This window comes from Harpia harpyja, chromosome 11 (assembly GCF_026419915.1).
Source record: "Harpia harpyja isolate bHarHar1 chromosome 11, bHarHar1 primary haplotype, whole genome shotgun sequence".
Lineage (NCBI taxonomy): Eukaryota > Metazoa > Chordata > Aves > Accipitriformes > Accipitridae > Harpia > Harpia harpyja.
The window spans coordinates 4,031,194-4,048,864 of record NC_068950.1 but is presented as its reverse complement, the minus strand read 5'-3'; the positions used below and the strand labels follow the sequence as shown (position 1 = coordinate 4,048,864).

Below are 17,671 nucleotides of genomic sequence, written 5' to 3'. Positions count from 1 at the left end.
CCGGCCCTGGTGCTCTCATGCATGTTCTGTGGAAAGCAGCGGTTCGGGACCTTGTGTGTGTCCCCCCATCCCCAGGAGGCCAGGGGCGAGGGGACAGGGTCCAGCCCCTGCTGGCCCCCTGGCCCCGGCCACCAGCTGCTCTCCTGCATTCGCCAGCGCATCTCCTGGTGATGCCAGAACCCAGCAGCCCCTCCTGGCCCCGACAATATTGGGGCTAATTCCTTATCCACTCTGTTCCCATGCAAAATGGGATCTGGCTGGTCCCCTGCAAAAGGAGGATCCCTGGGGAAAAGGTTAGGGACTCCACAGAAACCCTGGGATCCTCCCCGCACCAAGGACCTTCCCTGAGCCCCAGGGACCTCAAACCCCACAGACCTTCTTCAATTCCCAGGACCAGCCCCCAACCCTCCCTGAGCCCCCCAGACCTCCCCTGGGGTCCCAGGCAAGAGGGGCTGGGGGCTCCCCCAGCCCAGGAACATCCTGCAACCCATCCCCATCCCCAAAGCCCCCTCCAAGGCCACAGGGAACTCGCCCATCAGCACTGAGGCTGATAAGGCAAAAAAAAAAGCCTTTCTCCTCCCATATTAACAAAATCCCTTTTGGATGGGAGTACAAACACCATTTGGGGGCACAGCAGAGGAGCTGTCACCCCCCAGCGTGTCCTTGCCCCCTTCCCACCACCCATTCTCCCATAGCAGGAGCCAAGGCGGCCGCCCCGGTGCACGGAAACCTTTATTTTGTTAAAAGGGGGAGCGCCCGGTGGGACCGAGGGCTGGGGTGAGGGACAAGGGGATGCAATACCCCCGGGGAGAATGGGGGACGGCCGGGGTCACCCATGGGGCTGCGGCGTGTTGGACCACGCAGGAATCAGTCCTTGGTCATGGCTCACGCGTGGCAGACGCTGAGCTGCTGCGAGGGTTTAGAGGAGGGGTCTCCTCACCAAGCTCCCCCCTGCCAGGCAGGGCGCTGCAGCAGCTCGGAGACCCAGGCCCTGGGTGGGACAGGGAGAACTGGTCCCCAAGCCCTGCGGCAGCGAGTGGGGGAGCAGCCAGGGGGAGCACGGGGAACACGTGGACAGCAAGCCAAGCAAGAGCCACAAGCAGAAAGCCAAAACCCAGGTGAGCACAACTCAAGCCCCCTGAAGCGAGGGTCTCCAGAGAGGCACAAGTCCCCGGCACACCACCGCGAGCCCAGCAGAGCCTGGGAACATTTACCGAAGGCTGTCCGTGGACCGGCTCCTCGGGCAAGCAAGGGGCAGAGCCACTGAGGTCCCTTCGGCGCTGCCTGCCGCTGCGGGTCAGCAGGGGGGAATCGAGAAGGACGACCCAACCTCAGCCCAAGGGCAGCCGACCCCAGCACCGGCCGAGCTAGCGGATGCTGCCGTCTCCCTCACCGCTCTGCAGCTTCTCCCGCTCAATGGACCACACCAGCTCCTGGACAAACTTCATCTCCGAAGCCACCTGCTTGGCCAACGCCTCGTAGTGGTTCTCCAGCTTTCGGTAACGCCTCTTGAGGCCGTTGGCCACCTGTACCACGCTCTTGGTCTCCTCCTGCGCCTGCTTCTTCAGGGCCTCCGTCTTCTGCAGCTCCTGCCGGATCTGGCGGAGGTCCTGGCTGATGCTCTCATTCTCCTCTTTGTACCACGACTCCTTCTCCTCATAGATGGACAGCAGAGCCTCGATGTCCTCCTGGAAGGACTTCTTGTTCCTCTCCAGCTCTCGGAGGCTCTCCTCGGCTGCAGCCACCTCCTCCATGACCTTGGAGAAGCGCTCGAAGTTGATGTACGTGTTGTTTGGCGGCATGCTGGAGTGGGACTTGATGGTATACTCCTTCAGGCGTGTGGTCTTCAGCCGACGGCGCTCAGGCTTCTTGCAGCTGTCTTCATTGCGGACGTTCCTCCTCTTGATCACCTGAGGAGAGGAAGAGCCGCAGGCATGGGGCGCAGCCGGGACAGTGGGAGCCGGACAGCTTCGGCAACCACCCACAGTCCCCCGGCAGCGCGGCCACCAGCGGCACCAAAACAGCCCCAGCTGGGGGTTGGAAAAGCAGTGGAGAGCTGCCAGTGCATCAACACCCACCCCCGACTTCTTGGATGTTTGACACCCAAAAAGTGCCAATTCTTTAACTTCTCACCTTAATCCAAGGGTGTTCCAGGCTTTGAGCAATGGTCATCCGCTTCCTGCAACGACAGCAAGGTTGCAATCAAGGGGCAGAGGCTTTGCTGCCTCTTTCCCTGTTAAAGTCCTGGAAAGGCTGCTCGGATCCTATCATTCTTTGGGGCACAGATGAGCCCAGACAAACTCGCTGTACTCAGGGGCCACCCCAGACAGGGGCTGCATCCAGCTCCCGTGCCCTCAGCCAGCCTCCCAAGAGCAAATACATGCAGAAGAGCCTGCAGCAACCTCCCAACTGATGTCCGATCATGCAGCACCACTGCTCCTGCCCCAGGCCAAGGTCCTGGGTGCTCAGGTCAGCCCTTGATCCCTTCCAAACCCCTTTCCCTCCTTTTCAGCTGAGCTGCTGCACTCTCAGGCTGATCCCAGAATTCACCCCATGCCTGACACAGGGGAGAGACTTTGGTTTCCAGATGTCTCACAACACCAAATCCTACAACCAGCAGCAGGGAAACAGCGGGATAAATGGGATTTATAAACAAGCAGCACAACAGGGATGGGGAAAGGCCTCTGGGCTGGCAGCAGGCAGGCTCAGAGCTAAACCCTAGCATGGGCAGGAGATATGGGAGCTGCCTGTACACGGAGCGTCGGGCAGGATGGACTGTCCTTTCTCCCAGGGTCATCCCCAGCTCTGCTCTCTCTCTCACTTGGGGTCCTTGACGAGCAGGCGGCGGATGAAGTCCTTGGCCAGCTCACTGGTGTTGCTGAAATACTCCTCATCGAAGTCGTAGTTGACCGCGGATATGTTGGTCAGGGTCTCTTGCTTTGTTTCCCCCAGGAAGGGGGAGGCTCCGCTCAGCCTGCAGCGAGAGTGGGTTGTGACACCCCAAAAAGGCGACGGCCCGAGGCGGGGGGACTCGCCCTGCAGCGCCCATCTCCCCCAGACTCCCCTTATACTCACAGGATGTAAGTGATGACCCCGATGCTCCTAGAAGAGAGAGGAAGATGAGGCTGAAGCCCCACGGAGCGCCATTGGTCCCCTCTCCCTGCGCTTTCAGCAAGAGGGGAGATACACCAGCACGACCCCAGTCCAGAGGACCGGCCGCTGGTGCCACTGGAAGGTGCTTGGGAAGGGACTCACTCACCACATGTCGGCCTCCAGCCCCAGGGGTTCGTAGTTCACAATTTCTGGGGCTTTAGAAGGAAAGAGGGGAGAAAACAGGCTTATTCTGGGGGAAAGAAGCCTGTCCCCATGGACACATCCTGGCAGCTACCCAGCCTGCCACACCAGGGCTTTGGGCATCTCTCTGGGGTTAAGCCAAAGCTTTCAGAGCCCAGAGGAGCCCCACAGGAACACCACCAGCCGGGTCTCACCTACAAACTCCGGGGTCCCAAATATATTCTTGAATTCATTCCCAGCTTCAATCTTGTGGGCGATCCCGAAGTCAATGAGTTTGATGCGAGGGTTTGGCACATTCTTGTCCAGCAGCATGATGTTCTCCGGCTGCGGGGGAAAAGGAGCCGGCATTTACCCCCACACGCTCACCCATGAGAGCCTTGTGCTGCCCTGGACTCCTCTCCTCGGAGGAGAGGACACATGCCTCAAGCAGGGAGAGATCCCAGAGCCAGCCCCCCTGCTCCGCAGGCACCTGGATGCTTGTCCCGGCTCCCCAGCTGCCAAGCACAGGGTGTTTGCAACTCCCAGACCTCACCTTCAAGTCGAAGTGGGCGATGCGCTTGGAGTGCAGGTAGTGCACCCCATCCAGGATCTGCTTGAGGAACTGGGTGGCCTCCTCCTCCGTCAGGGACTCCTTCTCAGCCAGGAAATCAAAGAGCTCACCACCCGAGACCAGCTCCAGGATCAGCACCACGTCCGTCTTGTTCTCGAAGATGTCGTGCAGCGTGATGATGTTGGGGTGCTGAATCTCCCGCAGTATGTCCACCTCCCTCTCGATCTCCTCCCGGCTCACGCCCCGACGGCTGGATGACAGCCGACGCTTCTTGATGAATTTGGCTGCGTACTCCAGACCCGTTTTCCTCTCCCGGCATTTTCGTACAATGGCAAACTGGCCGCTGAGGAATGCAGGGAGGAGGTGAGGAGATGATCTCCTACATCATACGTGCCGGCATGTGCTTAGCAGCGGGGTCAGCACTGGCACAAGGATGAGGGACGCTGCATGCAGGGACGCTGCGCTGCGCAGGAGGACACATGGTTTTGCCCAGGACTGTCAGGAATCGGAGTCCTCCCATACACGGCTGATCATGCCCGCCTGCTCCCAACACACTTCCAGGGTTTACACACCCTGTTACCGCCGGAGCAGGCATTTAAACCCCAGCGCTGCCCGGGATGGAAGAAAGAAATTCTTCCCAGGGATGCAGCAGCTGCTGACACTCTCTGGGCTGTTCTGGTGCTGCTGTGACTGCCGGGGGTGGGAGATGCCCATCGGCCCTTGTTTCCAGCCAGGACCCCCCAGGCTGCTCCCAGGAGAGAACCCCGGAGCCTGGTGGTCCCAGGGGACCATAAAGCTTTGATAGGGAAGGTGGGTGGAAGGGTGGAAATGGCTGAAATAAGAGTAACCGACAGTTCAAAGCATGCTTGGGTCAGGGGCCAGGGGGAGGCAGGGCTCCGGGCATCGACGAGCATTTCAGGGAGCCGGGTTCTGCCGACACCGTCAACGCTGCTACGGCAGGATCCCAACCCTTGTCCCTCCCCGCCGCGGCCGAGCCCCCTGCCGCCCCTCTGCCAGGATGCACAAGGGCCCCTCAACACCTTCCCCTCCCAGAGGACCGGATCTGTCCCACGTCCCCAGGCTGCTCCCTCCCCGCTGCCCCGGCCATTGGCCATCCCTGCCAGCACATGGTGACGTGCGGTCCCCGTCACCAGCCTCCGTCACTGGCCTCTGCGCACAGCTGGACCCAAGACTTCTTTATACGTCCGGGGCCACCCACAGCTCCCCCCGGGGCACAGACCAGCCTTGCCCAGGTGGGATCCAGCCCCCGGGCACCACATCCGTCCCCACGGCTCACACCGGACCAGAGCTACAGCGCAGCCCTGAAGGCGAAAGGGACCCAGAGCAAGCCCCTGGAAGCTCCCCCTCTTTTAAAAAAAATGCTAAAACCACCCAAAATGTTTCCGCTACACAATTATTTCCCACTGCCCAAGAGGGAGCACCCCCAGGGAGCCCTGTGCCCAGGCAGCCATGACTGCAGCAGACCCTGAGTCCCGGAGTGCCGGCATGGGGCTGGCGTGGCTGAGGCAGCGCTGGAGGATCCAAACCCAGCCCACACCCCCCCACCGCCGCCGCCTTTGCATCCCAGATGATTAAATCCCATTTGCATGCAGTGATTCACCCCCAGATCTGTCCCGCAGGCGCAGTACCGGGTGGCAGCAACCGAGAAGGGCCGGAAGCCGCCAGCACCAGCCCGGCAGCCCTGGCCAAACACGGACAGGATGGGAGCTCTGCAGGGAGCTGCTAGGCCTGCCCTGATACAGGGTAGAGTTTAACGCTAATTAACACTGGGGTTTTTAATAGAGAGCTGCTAGAGGTGCCTGGCTCTCAGCACAGCACCTGGCCCGCAGACCCACCGCCTGCAGGTAGCCACAGAGGTGGCACAGGGGATGTTACCGTCACGGGGACACCACGAGGGCTGCAGCAGCCGGGTGAAGCTCCCGGGCCGGTGCTTGGGCAAGGGGTGCAGCCATGGAAGGCCCTGGTGCTTGGGCAGGGGGTACAGCCATGGAAGCCCCCCCGGGAGCGCGGCGGGATGTCACTCACCTGCCCAGCTCTTCCCCCATCTCATAGAAGTCCTCCACGCTCTCCTGCCGGAAGGTGGACATGGCTGCAGGGCCCTCAGGGAGCTGAAACCGCCCCGACCCTGCGAGCGGTGGGGGATGCTGGGGGGGGCAGCCAGGGATCAGCACCTGCAGCACCAAAAATGGGGGTTTATGCCCTGGGAGCTGCAGGCCAACACCAACAACAGACCTGCTGTAGCAGCTCGGGGCCAGGACCCAGCACGGGGACCCTGTCCCCCCACGGCGACAGAGGGCAGGGACCCCCAAAGCAGCGCAGCCCCACACCGTGCTGTGCCGTGGGGCGGCCGGGGCTGAGCCGCAGATTTAGTCCCAGGGACACCCCCCTGGTCTTATCATGCCCCAAGGCCCGTGGGAACCCCCCACCCGCCCTGGCCCTGGTGGGGACACCCTGGGGGGAGAGAGAAGGGAATAGGGGCGGTGGCTGGGTGGGCCCCAGGCTTGTGGGCCATGCTTGATCCCAAACCTCTTGTCACTGCAGCCAGTGACACCCGGCTGTGGTGGAGGGACCCCCCCAAACGCGGCCAGCGACACCCCGCTGCCCCCCCCCACCCCATAGCCTCCACACACCCCCCATCCCGATCCCCCACTGCCCCATTCCACAGCCCCCCCCATCCCAATCCCCCCACAATCCCTCCCTACCCCACAGGCCCCACACAACCCCGCCTCATCCCTCACACATCCCCCCCCCATCCCTCACAGCCCCATCCCACCCCTCACAACCCCCCACCCCGCCAAATTCAGGCCGTCTCCCGCTCCCACAGGCCCCTAAACTCCCTCCTCGCCCCACAACCCCAACCCCACAGCCCCTTCCCCGCCCCACAGCCCCCACATCCCACACACAAACATTCCCCCCCCCCAACCTGGGCCGCCGCCGCCCGCGTCGCCGCCGCCGCATTCCACCACTGCTGCCGGCTCCGCCCACTTTTTTTGTGCTCCGCCCACCCCCCGCGCGACGCCCCGCCCCGCCTATGGGCGGGGCGTCGCGCTGAGGGTGGGCGGAGCGCGCTGGTGTTACCCACCCCCCCGTAGCACCGTTTCCCCGCTAGGTCCTCCCGCCCGCAAGGGGGCGCCCTATTTCCACCTGGGAAAGCAGCCCCCAAAGCACATCGATCACCATTATCCAATTTTTATTAATTCCAGTGGCACTAATACAGGCGGGCGATGGGCACGACGGACAGTCACACTGCAGGCTGGCTTCCTCCTTCCCCCCCTCCTCATTTTGCATCGTTTTACCCCAGTTTGGAGAGAAATGGAAGGAGCGCAGCCCCTCCTCCCTCCTCCCCGACCTTCTGCAAAACTGCTTTTCGAGTCAAATAAATACAGAATTGGGCAAATCTAGTGGAAATGTTTTAGTTACAATGGCAAAGATGAGTCATGTGCAACACAGAAACCTATAAGGCTTTTTTTTCCCCCCCCTCCCCCTCATTTAAAGTCTCAAATCTCTATGAAACCGATTAATTAACAATGCAAAGAGATGGTGGTCACGGGCATCTCCCCCTTTGCACGGGCCTTAACGCTAATTTAATTAATTCTCCCCTCCCCAAGAGTCCAACGAGTTTAATTAGAGTTTGTCGAGGAAGTTGTCGAGGGCGGGGATGCCTTCCTTCAGCCCTTTGCGTTTGCGGGTCTCAGCCACCACCTGGCAAGGACGGCTGGCGCTGTCGAAAGGATCCCCGGGCAGGATCTGCCAGTGGTCGAAGACACACTGGGGGAAAGCCTGGCCTCCTGTGTTGGACCTTAAATCTGCTGTAAAACCTGCGAGGAAGAAGAGAAGGGGTGAGGTGGAAAGGGGAGCGGGCATAATTCGGCATCACTTCTAGCAGAAGCCACATGCCAGGCCACCGACACATCTAGAGCAAAGGGACCCAGAGCAGCACCCAAAAGCCCACAGAGATGGCAACCCCAGGGCACCTCTCCCAGGGGAACGGCTGGGAGTTGGGGTTGGAAAAGAGAAGGGGCCAGGGAGACTTCACTGCAGCCTCTCCAGACTTCAAGGGGGCTCAGAAGATGGGACAGACTCTTCAGTAGGGGCTGTAACGGCAGGACAAGGGGTAATGGTTTTAAACTAAAAGAGGGGAGATTCAGACTAGGTGCAAGGAAGACATTTTTTACAATGAGGGTGGAGAAACACTGGCACAGGTTGCCCAGAGAGGCAGTAGCTGCCCCATCCCTGGAAACATTCAAGGTCAGGTTGGACGGGGCTCTGAGCAACCTGCTCTAGTTGAAGGTGTCCCTGCTCATGGCAGGGGGTTGGACTAGGTGACCTTGAGAGGTCCCTTCCCACCCAAACCATTCTGTGATGTCACTCTCTTTGCCCAAGTAAGAAGTGGTGGGACAAGAGGAAACGGCCTCAAGTTGCGCCAGGGGAGGTTTAGATTGGGTATCGGGAAGAATTTCTTCACCGAAAGGGCTGTCAAGCACTGGAACAGGCTCCCAAGGAAAGGGTTGAGCCACCATCCCTGGAGGTAGTTAAAGGACACGTAGATGTGGCACTGAGGGACAGGTTTAGTGGACTTGACAGCATTGAGTTAACGGTTGGGCTCAATCTTAAAGGTCTTTTCCAACCTAAGTGATTCTACAATCGTTGTGGTCAAAGAGCCGGACACAAAGGATCCCCCTCCTTCCCAGGGTTGGTACCAAGCTCCCAGGAGCTGCCGCACACCCAGGGGACCGCCCCGGACCAGCGCACTCACCAAAGGACTCGTTGACAGGCAGGTAGGCCTTGACCACGAACATGGGGGTGCCGGCCACCTGGGTCTCCTCAAACACGTGGCCACGTTTCCTGTTCAGCACGCCGTAGATGCCACCCACCACCTGCTCCGGGCACTGCAAGAGAGAGGTGTCAGGACCGCAAACCACACGCTCACGTTTTCTTCACACAGGGTTTTCCGGGTTAAGGAGAGGTTCCTCACCTGGATTTCCACAAGGTAGATGGGCTCCATGAGCCTGGGCTGAGCGGTGAGCACACAGGCGTACAGGCATCTCCTGGCAGTGGGAATGATCTGTCCGCCTCCGCGGTGGATGGCATCGGCATGCAGGGTGACATCATGCACATCAAAACGCACGGCACGCATGTTCTCCTCGCACAGGACCCCCTGGAAAAGCAGAGCAGGGGGTCAGCCAACACCCTGTCAGGGGACAGCTGGCGTTCCCTACCAGAAGGCTCCAGCCCCTCGGCTTACGGGCATTCCTTGGAAGCGGGTTCCAGAGCAGGAAGCACAAGAGCCACTTGGCAGAGCAAGGAGCCACGCAGCAAGTCATGTCCCTTGCCTAGGGCCCAAGAGCCAGCTGCTCCTGCCACCAAGTCACCACTGCAGCTCCTCTGAGAAGGCTTCAGGCACTGAAACCATTCTTAGCAGTAGCTTCACACAACAGCTCCAAGGTTCACATCAGCAGCAGGAGTGCTGACACATATTTATGGTGCTGCATAAGAACCCAAGAATTCGGCCAGCAAAAGAAGTTTTTCACACTACTGGGACAAAAAAAGTTGTTGGCATGGCATCTTCTTCTTCAGACTGACACTAACTTAAAAAAAAAAGTAAACAGGAAAAAACCCTCTCCTGTTGCTGTTCCAGTCTACCTGTCAACTTGTTATTTTGGAGTCATCTCCTGTCTAGTCCTGAAAAAATAATTGGTAAACAAGGCCAGATCTTTGCTGAGGCTCTCAGAGCAACTTTCATTTTCTTCTGATGCCAGCTGTGGTATTCATCTTAATAGTTTCTGTCCCTGCTGTTGCATTCTGCTCTCAGAAAAGCTTTTAATAAGCTTTTAAATTTTTTTTTTAATTTTAAGTACGTGCTGCCATGATGAATTTCTCTGCAGTCCTGGGAGAAAGCTTTTTGTCCTGAGGTTGTGTTTTGTGTCTAAACTGATATGACATCTTCACTCCAAGCTGTCACCGAGTTTCATTTATCCTAAAAGATCCTTCCGAATTACAAATGTGTTGCACTGTACGTGACAGTTTTTCCCCAAAATGTCTTTGAAAAGAAAGCTGTTTATGATGCTACACACCGCCTGCCCCGGAGTGATCCCAGCCCCACCATAACCAGAGCCAGGCACTGCCCCTACCTCCTTTGTCGCCCACTGGAAGCCAGCCACCACGCTGTCCTTGATCTCGTTCAGGTACTGCACTCCCTTGGTGATGTCGGTCAGGATGTTGGGACCGGTGCCGTCAGGACCAAAGCACCAGATTTTCCTGGCTTCGGTGACATCCCACTCGTACTTCTCAGCCAGGTAACGAGCTCGTTGCTTCAGCTCCTGACGAGAAGAGACCTCACCCTTGTCAATATCTTCGGCCAAGCCATCCGGGAAGGGCCGGGCCTTCATGTACAGCCTGTTGTGTTTGTTGGGGGACTTGGAAAGGCACATCACGTTGGATTCCTCGCTGACTGTTTCACGGTACGACACAACAGGATCTGATTTCTGTGGTGACGAAGAGCAGAGAACAGTGAGGCACCAACCAAACCACAGCTCACCAGATACCCGCTCAGAGCTCACCAACAGCTCTGCCACTGCAGCCCCTCTACCTTAATAGGAATGCACGCATGGTCCTCTTCCAGATCCTTCAGGCAGATCTCCAAGTGCAGCTCCCCTGCACCAGCAATGATGTGCTCCCCAGACTCCTCAATGATGCACTGAAAAGAGCGTTTATACAGCAGGTGAGGCTTTCGACTGCAATGCAACAAAAGCTCTCGCACATAAAATAAAATACTAGTGACTGTCTCCGATTTTTGTCTTTGACTCACAGAGCTACTTTTACATGCTCTTTCCACTGATCTGGGGATGACTCAGCAGCAACCCCAAGGTGAAACACAGTATTCCTTCCCACTCTGGTAGGGCTGGGACCGATACTCAATTCAAGATTCTTCTGCCAGCACCCCCAGTGCAATCATGATTAGAGGCAGAAGCCACCTGTGCCAGCAGGACCAGGGTTTCTCCTGTCCCTGAAACCATTTTGGACATTCACCTGCACCATAGGGTCAGACTTGGCAAGACGCTTCAGTCCCTCCACCAGCTTAGGCAGGTCAGCTGGGTTCTTGGCTTCAACAGCCACACGCACGACAGGGCTGACACTGAACTTCATGACTCTCATGTTGTGAGCGTGCTCAAAGGTGGTGATGGTTCCAGTCTTCACAAGGAACTGGTCAACACCAACCAGACCAACAATGTTTCCACAAGGCACGTCCTCAATGGGTTCAACATAGCGGCCCATCATGAGAATGGTCCTGGCGAGAGAGTAAGTTGTTTTAACGAGGTTTGAAAAAGGCAGTCCCACCAGGCAGTATCCTGAAGTTCAGTAGCAGACTTGAAGTCCACAGCCAAGCACCTTGCCTGGCCTCAGAGACGAGAAGAGACCCAAGACAGTACTAGAACCACAAACCTGAACCACAGAACACACCCCAGCCAGGACTGACCTTTGAATTGGCTTCAGGTACAGATCCTCCTTCTTGCCAGGTGTGTAGTTTGGTCCCATGATTCTGACTTTCAAGCCAGTCGAGACGAGACCAGAGAAGACACGTCCAAAAGCGTAGAAACGTCCCTTGTCAGAGGTTGGCACCATTTTAGAGATGTACATCATCAGGGGGCCTTTGGGGTCACAATTCTTAATACCTGGGAGGAGGGAGAGAGATCAACTTAGTTCAGTACCATTTCCTGCATTTGGTATATGTGCCCTGTCCCCTCAACTCACCCCAAATCCCAACATGAGACCTGTACCCACTATTGTCCCAGTCCCTTCACTTCTGTCCGGATAGCTGGCCAGCCCACCAGAGAGAAAGATCGCATCACCGAGAGATCTTTTCAACAAATACAAGCTCAGCCTGAGCCCTTGACAGATACCCCAGCTACTCTCCAGTCACTTAGGTAGCTCAGTACTCCTGAGCAAAGCTCGTAAGCTTGTTTCATCCATACTACAAAAGCTACAGAATCAAGAATTACAGTAGCTACCGAGCTGTGTACTTGGAGAACAAGATGGCTACGGGTGTGTTGGAGCACTTATGTGAAGGGATGCCTGGCAGCAAAGCAGCACCTCATCATACCTATGGCAGCCTCATCATCAGGGGGTCCCTCGTAGAGCAGCTCACAGCGGTACTTCTGGGCTGTGACAGGAGAAGGCAGGTGAATAGTGATCATCTGCAGCAGGGCATCTCCGGCAGGCAGCCACCGCCTCATCACAGCCTGAGCAGAGATCAGAGGAGCAAGACCCAGTCAGATTGTTCACAACCTGGCAGTTAACCTTCCCTTGCCTCCCCAACCTCCAAGCTGCCAACAGCACCTTCCCACCCAAGCAGCATTAGTAGCCACTTAGTAAGTTGATCCAGTTGGAGCTACACAGTTACTCATCTCCTCCCCACAGACACTTCAGATCAATCTCACCTTCAGCAGGGGTTTGCCCTCTTTGTCCTTATCTTCGCTGTCAAGTTTGATGTCCAGTTTCTCAATCAGTTTAGCCGCCTCCTCTTTCTTGAAGTTCATGATTGCATCGAAAACCTGGAACAGCAGCAGCAGTCATGAATGTTGCCGGTGACCCAGTTCGAAGCAGCAGCACAAGTGTCTCTAAATGAATCTCTGTTCTTGCTCATCACCCAGTTGAATCCATTTGGAGGCTCAGACACATACTTGCCTGCACAATATCTACTACCAGCCTCCCTGCCCACACAGAGTAACGAGTTAGGCTTGTGTCAGATATTTAAATTTCTTCAATCAGACAAGTCAGGTCAAAGTGAAGAAATTTTCCATCATCACTCACTGTAACTGAAACAGAGAGCGTAAGGCATCAGCAAGGGCTAAACACTAGAGAACTCACCTTGAAGATGGGGTCAAGGATGAGCTGGCAGAAGGTCCTGGGCAGTTTCTTTCCGTCAGGGCTGGTAGCAGATTTGCTGAACTTGCCAGTAGCAGGATCAAAATATCTGGAGAAAGAATGGAGTCAGACAAGTATCAACACTCAGTTCAGCTACAGAAGCATGACTTGTTTTGCTTGCTCCAGCCAGAAGAAGGAGCCGCTCAGTAAGAACCGTCTTCATATGCTCCCCCATCACTCTGAGGTTTTCAGAGCTCACCAAAATGCATTAAACTCTTGTTGCCAACTCACTGTCCCCTCCCCATTTATCTGGGTGTTTCCTATTCTGCAAAGATTTCATGGGAAACAGTTCTTTTGCTAGCACCTGCACCAAGTCATTGAGCCAGGGCCATAAGCAGGCACAACCACCTCCTCCCTCCTTACCAATCTTATACAGCATCAGGTTGCAGCCACACAGAGCTGATTTGGAATTAAAATCAACAGCTGTGATTCCTCACCTGTCTCCCCACAGCTTCTTCATCATGTCTTCTACTTTCTTGGCACGCTCAGATGGATTCAGCTGGGCATCACCCTTGGCAGCAAACTTTGCAACGTACATTTCAGCAAACTGTTTCAGAGTGAAAGCCCAGCCATGCAGGCCAGAACCAAAGCCAACTGTACCAAGCACCGGATCAATCTGAAAGGGAACAGGAGAGCTGGGTTGCAGAGGAACAGCCGCAGCTCTTACAGGCACAGAGCGTTACAGCAGTCAGCCTACTCCGTCCCAAACAACACTCAAGTACGAAAAGAGTTTGAAGATGGAGCTTCAGGACTATGGGACTCTCGAGCAGTTCTGTGACAGCCTGGCCACACCCCCACCATTTTAGCTTTGTAGCGCAGAACTAGATCGGTTTTTCATCACTTTGACCAACTACATACTCAAGACAGCTCAGCAGCTGTGCAGATTTGCGTGCAGGTAAGATTCCTGTCCTTCACGGGGAGGATCAGCAATACAGGAAAACCTGCAGCATGCAGGAGAGTGCTCAACAGGAACAAAGCGCAAGCTTTTTCTGAGAACCGAAAGCCCTGCTCGCTACCCAGGAACCCAGCGGGGAGCGGTGCTCAGAGCGCAGGGACTGGCAAACACCTACTGGCCTTCCATTTCAGAAGACAGCCGGGGGAGGGATGCTGCGTAGGAGCCTAGGATCTCACATCACCTGACATCACAGATGTGATGTGGGCAAGAAGGTGTCCTACAAAACAAGGGCACCCTTGGTAAAGAGAGAAAATACTTTCTTGTATTTATAGTCTTTATTTGCTCAAGCCTTGAACTACCAGAAGATTTCAGAGAAAAGCTAGCGAGAGCTCCAAACCAGCGCAAGCCTGGGTAGTACGGGCATCTTTGTTATTCTACTCTCACTTCTCCACTTGAGATAGGAAAGAACGACTAGGGAGGCAACTGCTCCCTCTCGCTAAACGGGATTATTTCCAACACAGCGTTCGCAGCCTCCCACTTACCATGATATTTCCCATGGGGCCACTTTCTCCTTCTCCATACGTGGAGATAATGACGTTCACGTTTTCCACAATGCGCTGGAAGGTCTGGTACAGCTCTTCTGGCTCCAGCTGCAGCTCCAGCAGTGCTCGGTCCATCTTGTTCATCATCAGGACAGGCTTGATCCTCTCAGCAATGGCCTGACGCAGCACAGTCTCTGTCTGCACGCACACGCCTGCCAAACACAGGGGAATTAGTTATCCTTGCTTTCCAACTCGCCCAGCACACATTCCAGTTGTATATGGCTGCAGAAAACCTTACCAGAGACACAGTCTACAACAACCAGGGCACCATCAGTGACACGAAGAGCAGCAGTGACCTCTGAAGAGAAGTCCACGTGCCCAGGAGAGTCAATCAGATTGATCAAGAAACCAGAACCATCCTTGCTCTGCTTGATGAAGGCCAAATCATTTTCAGAGAGCTCATAAAATAGGGAAATAGCTCTGAAATAGAAGAAAAACTATTAAAATTATTATCTACACATTACTTCTCCCCAATGCTTAGAAACAGCCTTTTATCCCACACAGACAGCTGTGCCTGGGCTTAAGGATTTCCTGAAGCGTATTCCTGGGAGGCCAGTATGGGAGATAACCAGGAGCGCAGGCTAAAATCTGCCCTTCCTACACTCTTCTGAAATCATAACCTCTTCTGACTCCGTGCAACTTGAAGCACCCAAAGAGGGTTCCATTTCTTTCAAACAAGGATTTATGCTTTTTCTACTTGGCCCAACCACCTCTTTGATCCCTTTTCATGCCCCTCAGGGTCCTCAAACCACCCATGGTGACACAGCCGCCAGGTACGTCGCCAGAGATGCTCCCAAAACAGTCTCTGCACCGCATCCACGGGACTCCAGCGGACATCAGCCACATCCAACAGTCCCAGTGTTAAAATGGAAGGCTGAAGCTCCTGCTGCACATCTATTTCCCAGTAGCCCCCAAGGTAGTGCTCCGTGATTCACCAGAAGCCAATCAATACTTGCTCTTTCATTTAAGCAATCCTCACGAGCAAGAGATGAGCTTCTGAACTAGACTAGAGAAAGCCTGACGCCGTCTTCTTTCATCTCACGAACAAGCCAGTGGAGGACTCAAAGCCCCCTGAGCTCAGACCACGCAGTAGGAGCACAGAAGTGGCATGAAGGCAGGGAACTCACGTTGATTTGATGGTAATGCACCGCTCCTGCTCATCCTTTCTTGTGTCAGTGAAACGGGTCTCCCCCGCACGGGCAGAGGCGATGATACCAGCTTTGCATACCAGAGAATCAGTCAAGGTTGATTTGCCGTGATCAACGTGGGCAATCACAGACATGTTTCTGATGTTGGCCTTTTTGTCCATGATGGCCCGTATCTGGTCTACTGTGAAGTTCACCTTGAAGAATGAGAGAAGGGGGCGGGGGAAAAACACAGGGTATATAGAAACGGCTTTGACAATCCCAAGAAGCCTGACCAACACCACAAATACCTACCATAGTCACAGCAACATCAATTCTGCCTGTGCAGCCCGTGTTACAAGACAACCCACGGCAAGGGCACCGCAGACACCAGCGTTACAAGCAGAGGAGCCTGGGCCCCACAGCCCAAGCACCCACAACGCTCCCTCTCTGGCTCACTGTCCTACAAACTGCGGCAGCGTCAACGGTTCCTGGAGCCAAACCCCCGCTAAAACCGAACCCTCGTTTGGTCGCTGTTCCCCAGCAGGTGGGTGACAGCCCGGTACGCCGCTATGACTGCCCCCGCCCGGGCCGCAGCGTTACATAAGGCAACCGCTGGCCACCGCAAAGGCCCGTTCCCGACGTCAACACCACCCCGGTGCCACATCACCGCCGCCGCTCCCCCTCCCCGTGCGGCAGGCTCCACCGGCACGGCCGCGGCAGCCCCGGCACCGGGAAAGCAGGGCCCTACGGGGGCTAGCACAGACTCCCAGGGCCGCCGAGCCCCACAAGCCAGGCAAGGGCCCCGAGTCCCACCGGGGACAGTCCCCTCCCCCCCCCGGCACGCTTTCCAGCCCCACCCCTCTCCCCTCAGCAGCGGCCCAACCCGGCCCGGCAGGCCCCTACCGCCGCCGCAAACCCCCCGGCCCTCCCGGGGCAGTCATCCCCACGGACGCGACGAGCGCGGTGCCCGCTCACCCCCCTCGGGGTAGCGGCAGGACGCGGGGTCTCACCATGGTGGCGGATGGCGGTGGATTCTCCGGGGCGGGGGGGGTTACAGCAATGGCGGCGGCGACAGCCCTGTCTCGCTGGCGAGCGCAGAGCGGGCGGAAGAGAACGCTGACGTCAACCGCCCCCTTCTTATACGACGGCGCCGGCCGGGGGGCGGAACCTGCGCAGCCGGCACCCAAGGCGCATGTGCGGCCGCGCCTCTCTGGCCCTCAGCGGCTGGTATGCTCTATGGTTGGGAGGGTTATTCCGCCGGGGCGGGACCACGTGGCCTCGCACCGGGGCTGTACCGGGGGCTGCGGGGGAGCTGGGACCGGCAGCTCCTGCCCCGCCCTGCCTTGGGTCTGCCCCGGCCGCAGCGGGGGAGAAAGTCTTCCCCACCTGCTGCCGGTAACTCGGGGGAGGACCGGCCCTGGGGGACCGGAGTCGGTACGGCTACTGCCGGGCCGTGAGCCCCGGGGCCACTAGGGCAGCCGGGGGTCTCGGCTCCCAGGAAGAGGCGGTAGGGCAGAGTCCGGTATCAGCCCCGGCCCGGTCACCAGCACCGGCCACCGCTGGGCCCCACCCGGTCCCTCCCTGCCAACACCGGGCGGGCGCTGCCGTGGCCCGGCGCCCCCCGCCCTCCCCGGTCCCGCAGGGTCCCAGCGCTGCGCATGCGCCGGCCGGCCCGGGCGTAAGGGGGGGGGCGCCGGCGCTACAGCGCCCCCTGCGGGCGGGGAGGAACCCGGCGCCCTCCGCGGCGGGACCGGGGGCAGCGGGCCGGGGGGAACCGGCGGAGCCCCGCGGCCGGTCCGGGCCTCCCCCTCCTCCCCTCCGCCCCGGGACGGGGGCCTGTCATGCAGCGAGAGAGCTCGGGCACCGAGGCGTGCCCTGGCCGTGCCCTCATCGTCACTGCACCAAGTCCCGGGGGTCCCGGGGGGTGGGCTCACGGAGCTACACCGGGGACGGGGCCTCATCCTGCAGCACCGGGCCGTGCCCAGGGCTGACGGGCTCCGGCTGGGACCCCGGGGGCCATCGAGGTCCCTCTGGGGAGCCTCAGCGGCCTCCCTGGGCCGTGGCGTTGATGCCTCGTCCGGGATGATCCGGCCGAAGGATTCGGAACGGCTGCGCGGCACCGGGGAAGACCCCGCGCACGGTTTGGTTTGGGGAGGATTCCTTCCAACCTGGTGCAGGAAGGAAGGGCCAAACTCCCCTCGTTTTGTCCCAGCGAGTTGGGAAGCTGAAGCTCTGCGGGGTGAAGAGCATTACCTGA

At 57.7% G+C, this 17,671-nt stretch overlaps 2 protein-coding genes and 1 non-coding gene across 3 annotated transcripts; all 3 read right to left on the bottom strand.

Annotated features, from left to right (window-relative positions):
• Positions 1–714: 714 nt before the first annotated feature.
• DAPK3 (death associated protein kinase 3) lies at positions 715–6,832 on the bottom strand. Its single transcript, XM_052800616.1, has 9 exons — positions 6,789–6,832; positions 5,891–6,036; positions 3,827–4,187; positions 3,489–3,618; positions 3,260–3,308; positions 3,076–3,102; positions 2,822–2,974; positions 2,134–2,179; positions 715–1,910 (listed from the first exon to the last, which is right to left on the bottom strand). The coding sequence occupies exons 2-9, from the start codon at positions 5,950–5,952 to the stop codon at positions 1,368–1,370; spliced, it is 1,371 nt and encodes a 456-aa protein (XP_052656576.1). The 5' UTR covers positions 5,953–6,036; positions 6,789–6,832; the 3' UTR covers positions 715–1,367.
• Positions 6,833–7,264: 432 nt separating this feature from the next.
• Positions 7,265–16,580, bottom strand: EEF2 (eukaryotic translation elongation factor 2). The gene is made up of 15 exons (XM_052801575.1): positions 16,425–16,580; positions 15,415–15,629; positions 14,526–14,707; positions 14,228–14,439; positions 13,228–13,406; positions 12,734–12,839; positions 12,304–12,417; positions 11,967–12,105; positions 11,343–11,538; positions 10,895–11,153; positions 10,455–10,562; positions 9,997–10,350; positions 8,841–9,023; positions 8,622–8,754; positions 7,265–7,683 (listed from the first exon to the last, which is right to left on the bottom strand). Exons 1-15 carry the CDS (start codon positions 16,425–16,427, stop codon positions 7,490–7,492), a joined length of 2,577 nt encoding a protein of 858 aa, XP_052657535.1. The 5' UTR covers positions 16,428–16,580; the 3' UTR covers positions 7,265–7,489.
• On the bottom strand, positions 12,607–12,675 carry LOC128148663 (small nucleolar RNA SNORD37). The gene has a single exon (XR_008237356.1). It is a non-coding gene; the product is annotated as a small nucleolar RNA SNORD37 (small nucleolar RNA).
• Positions 16,581–17,671: the final 1,091 nt, after the last annotated feature.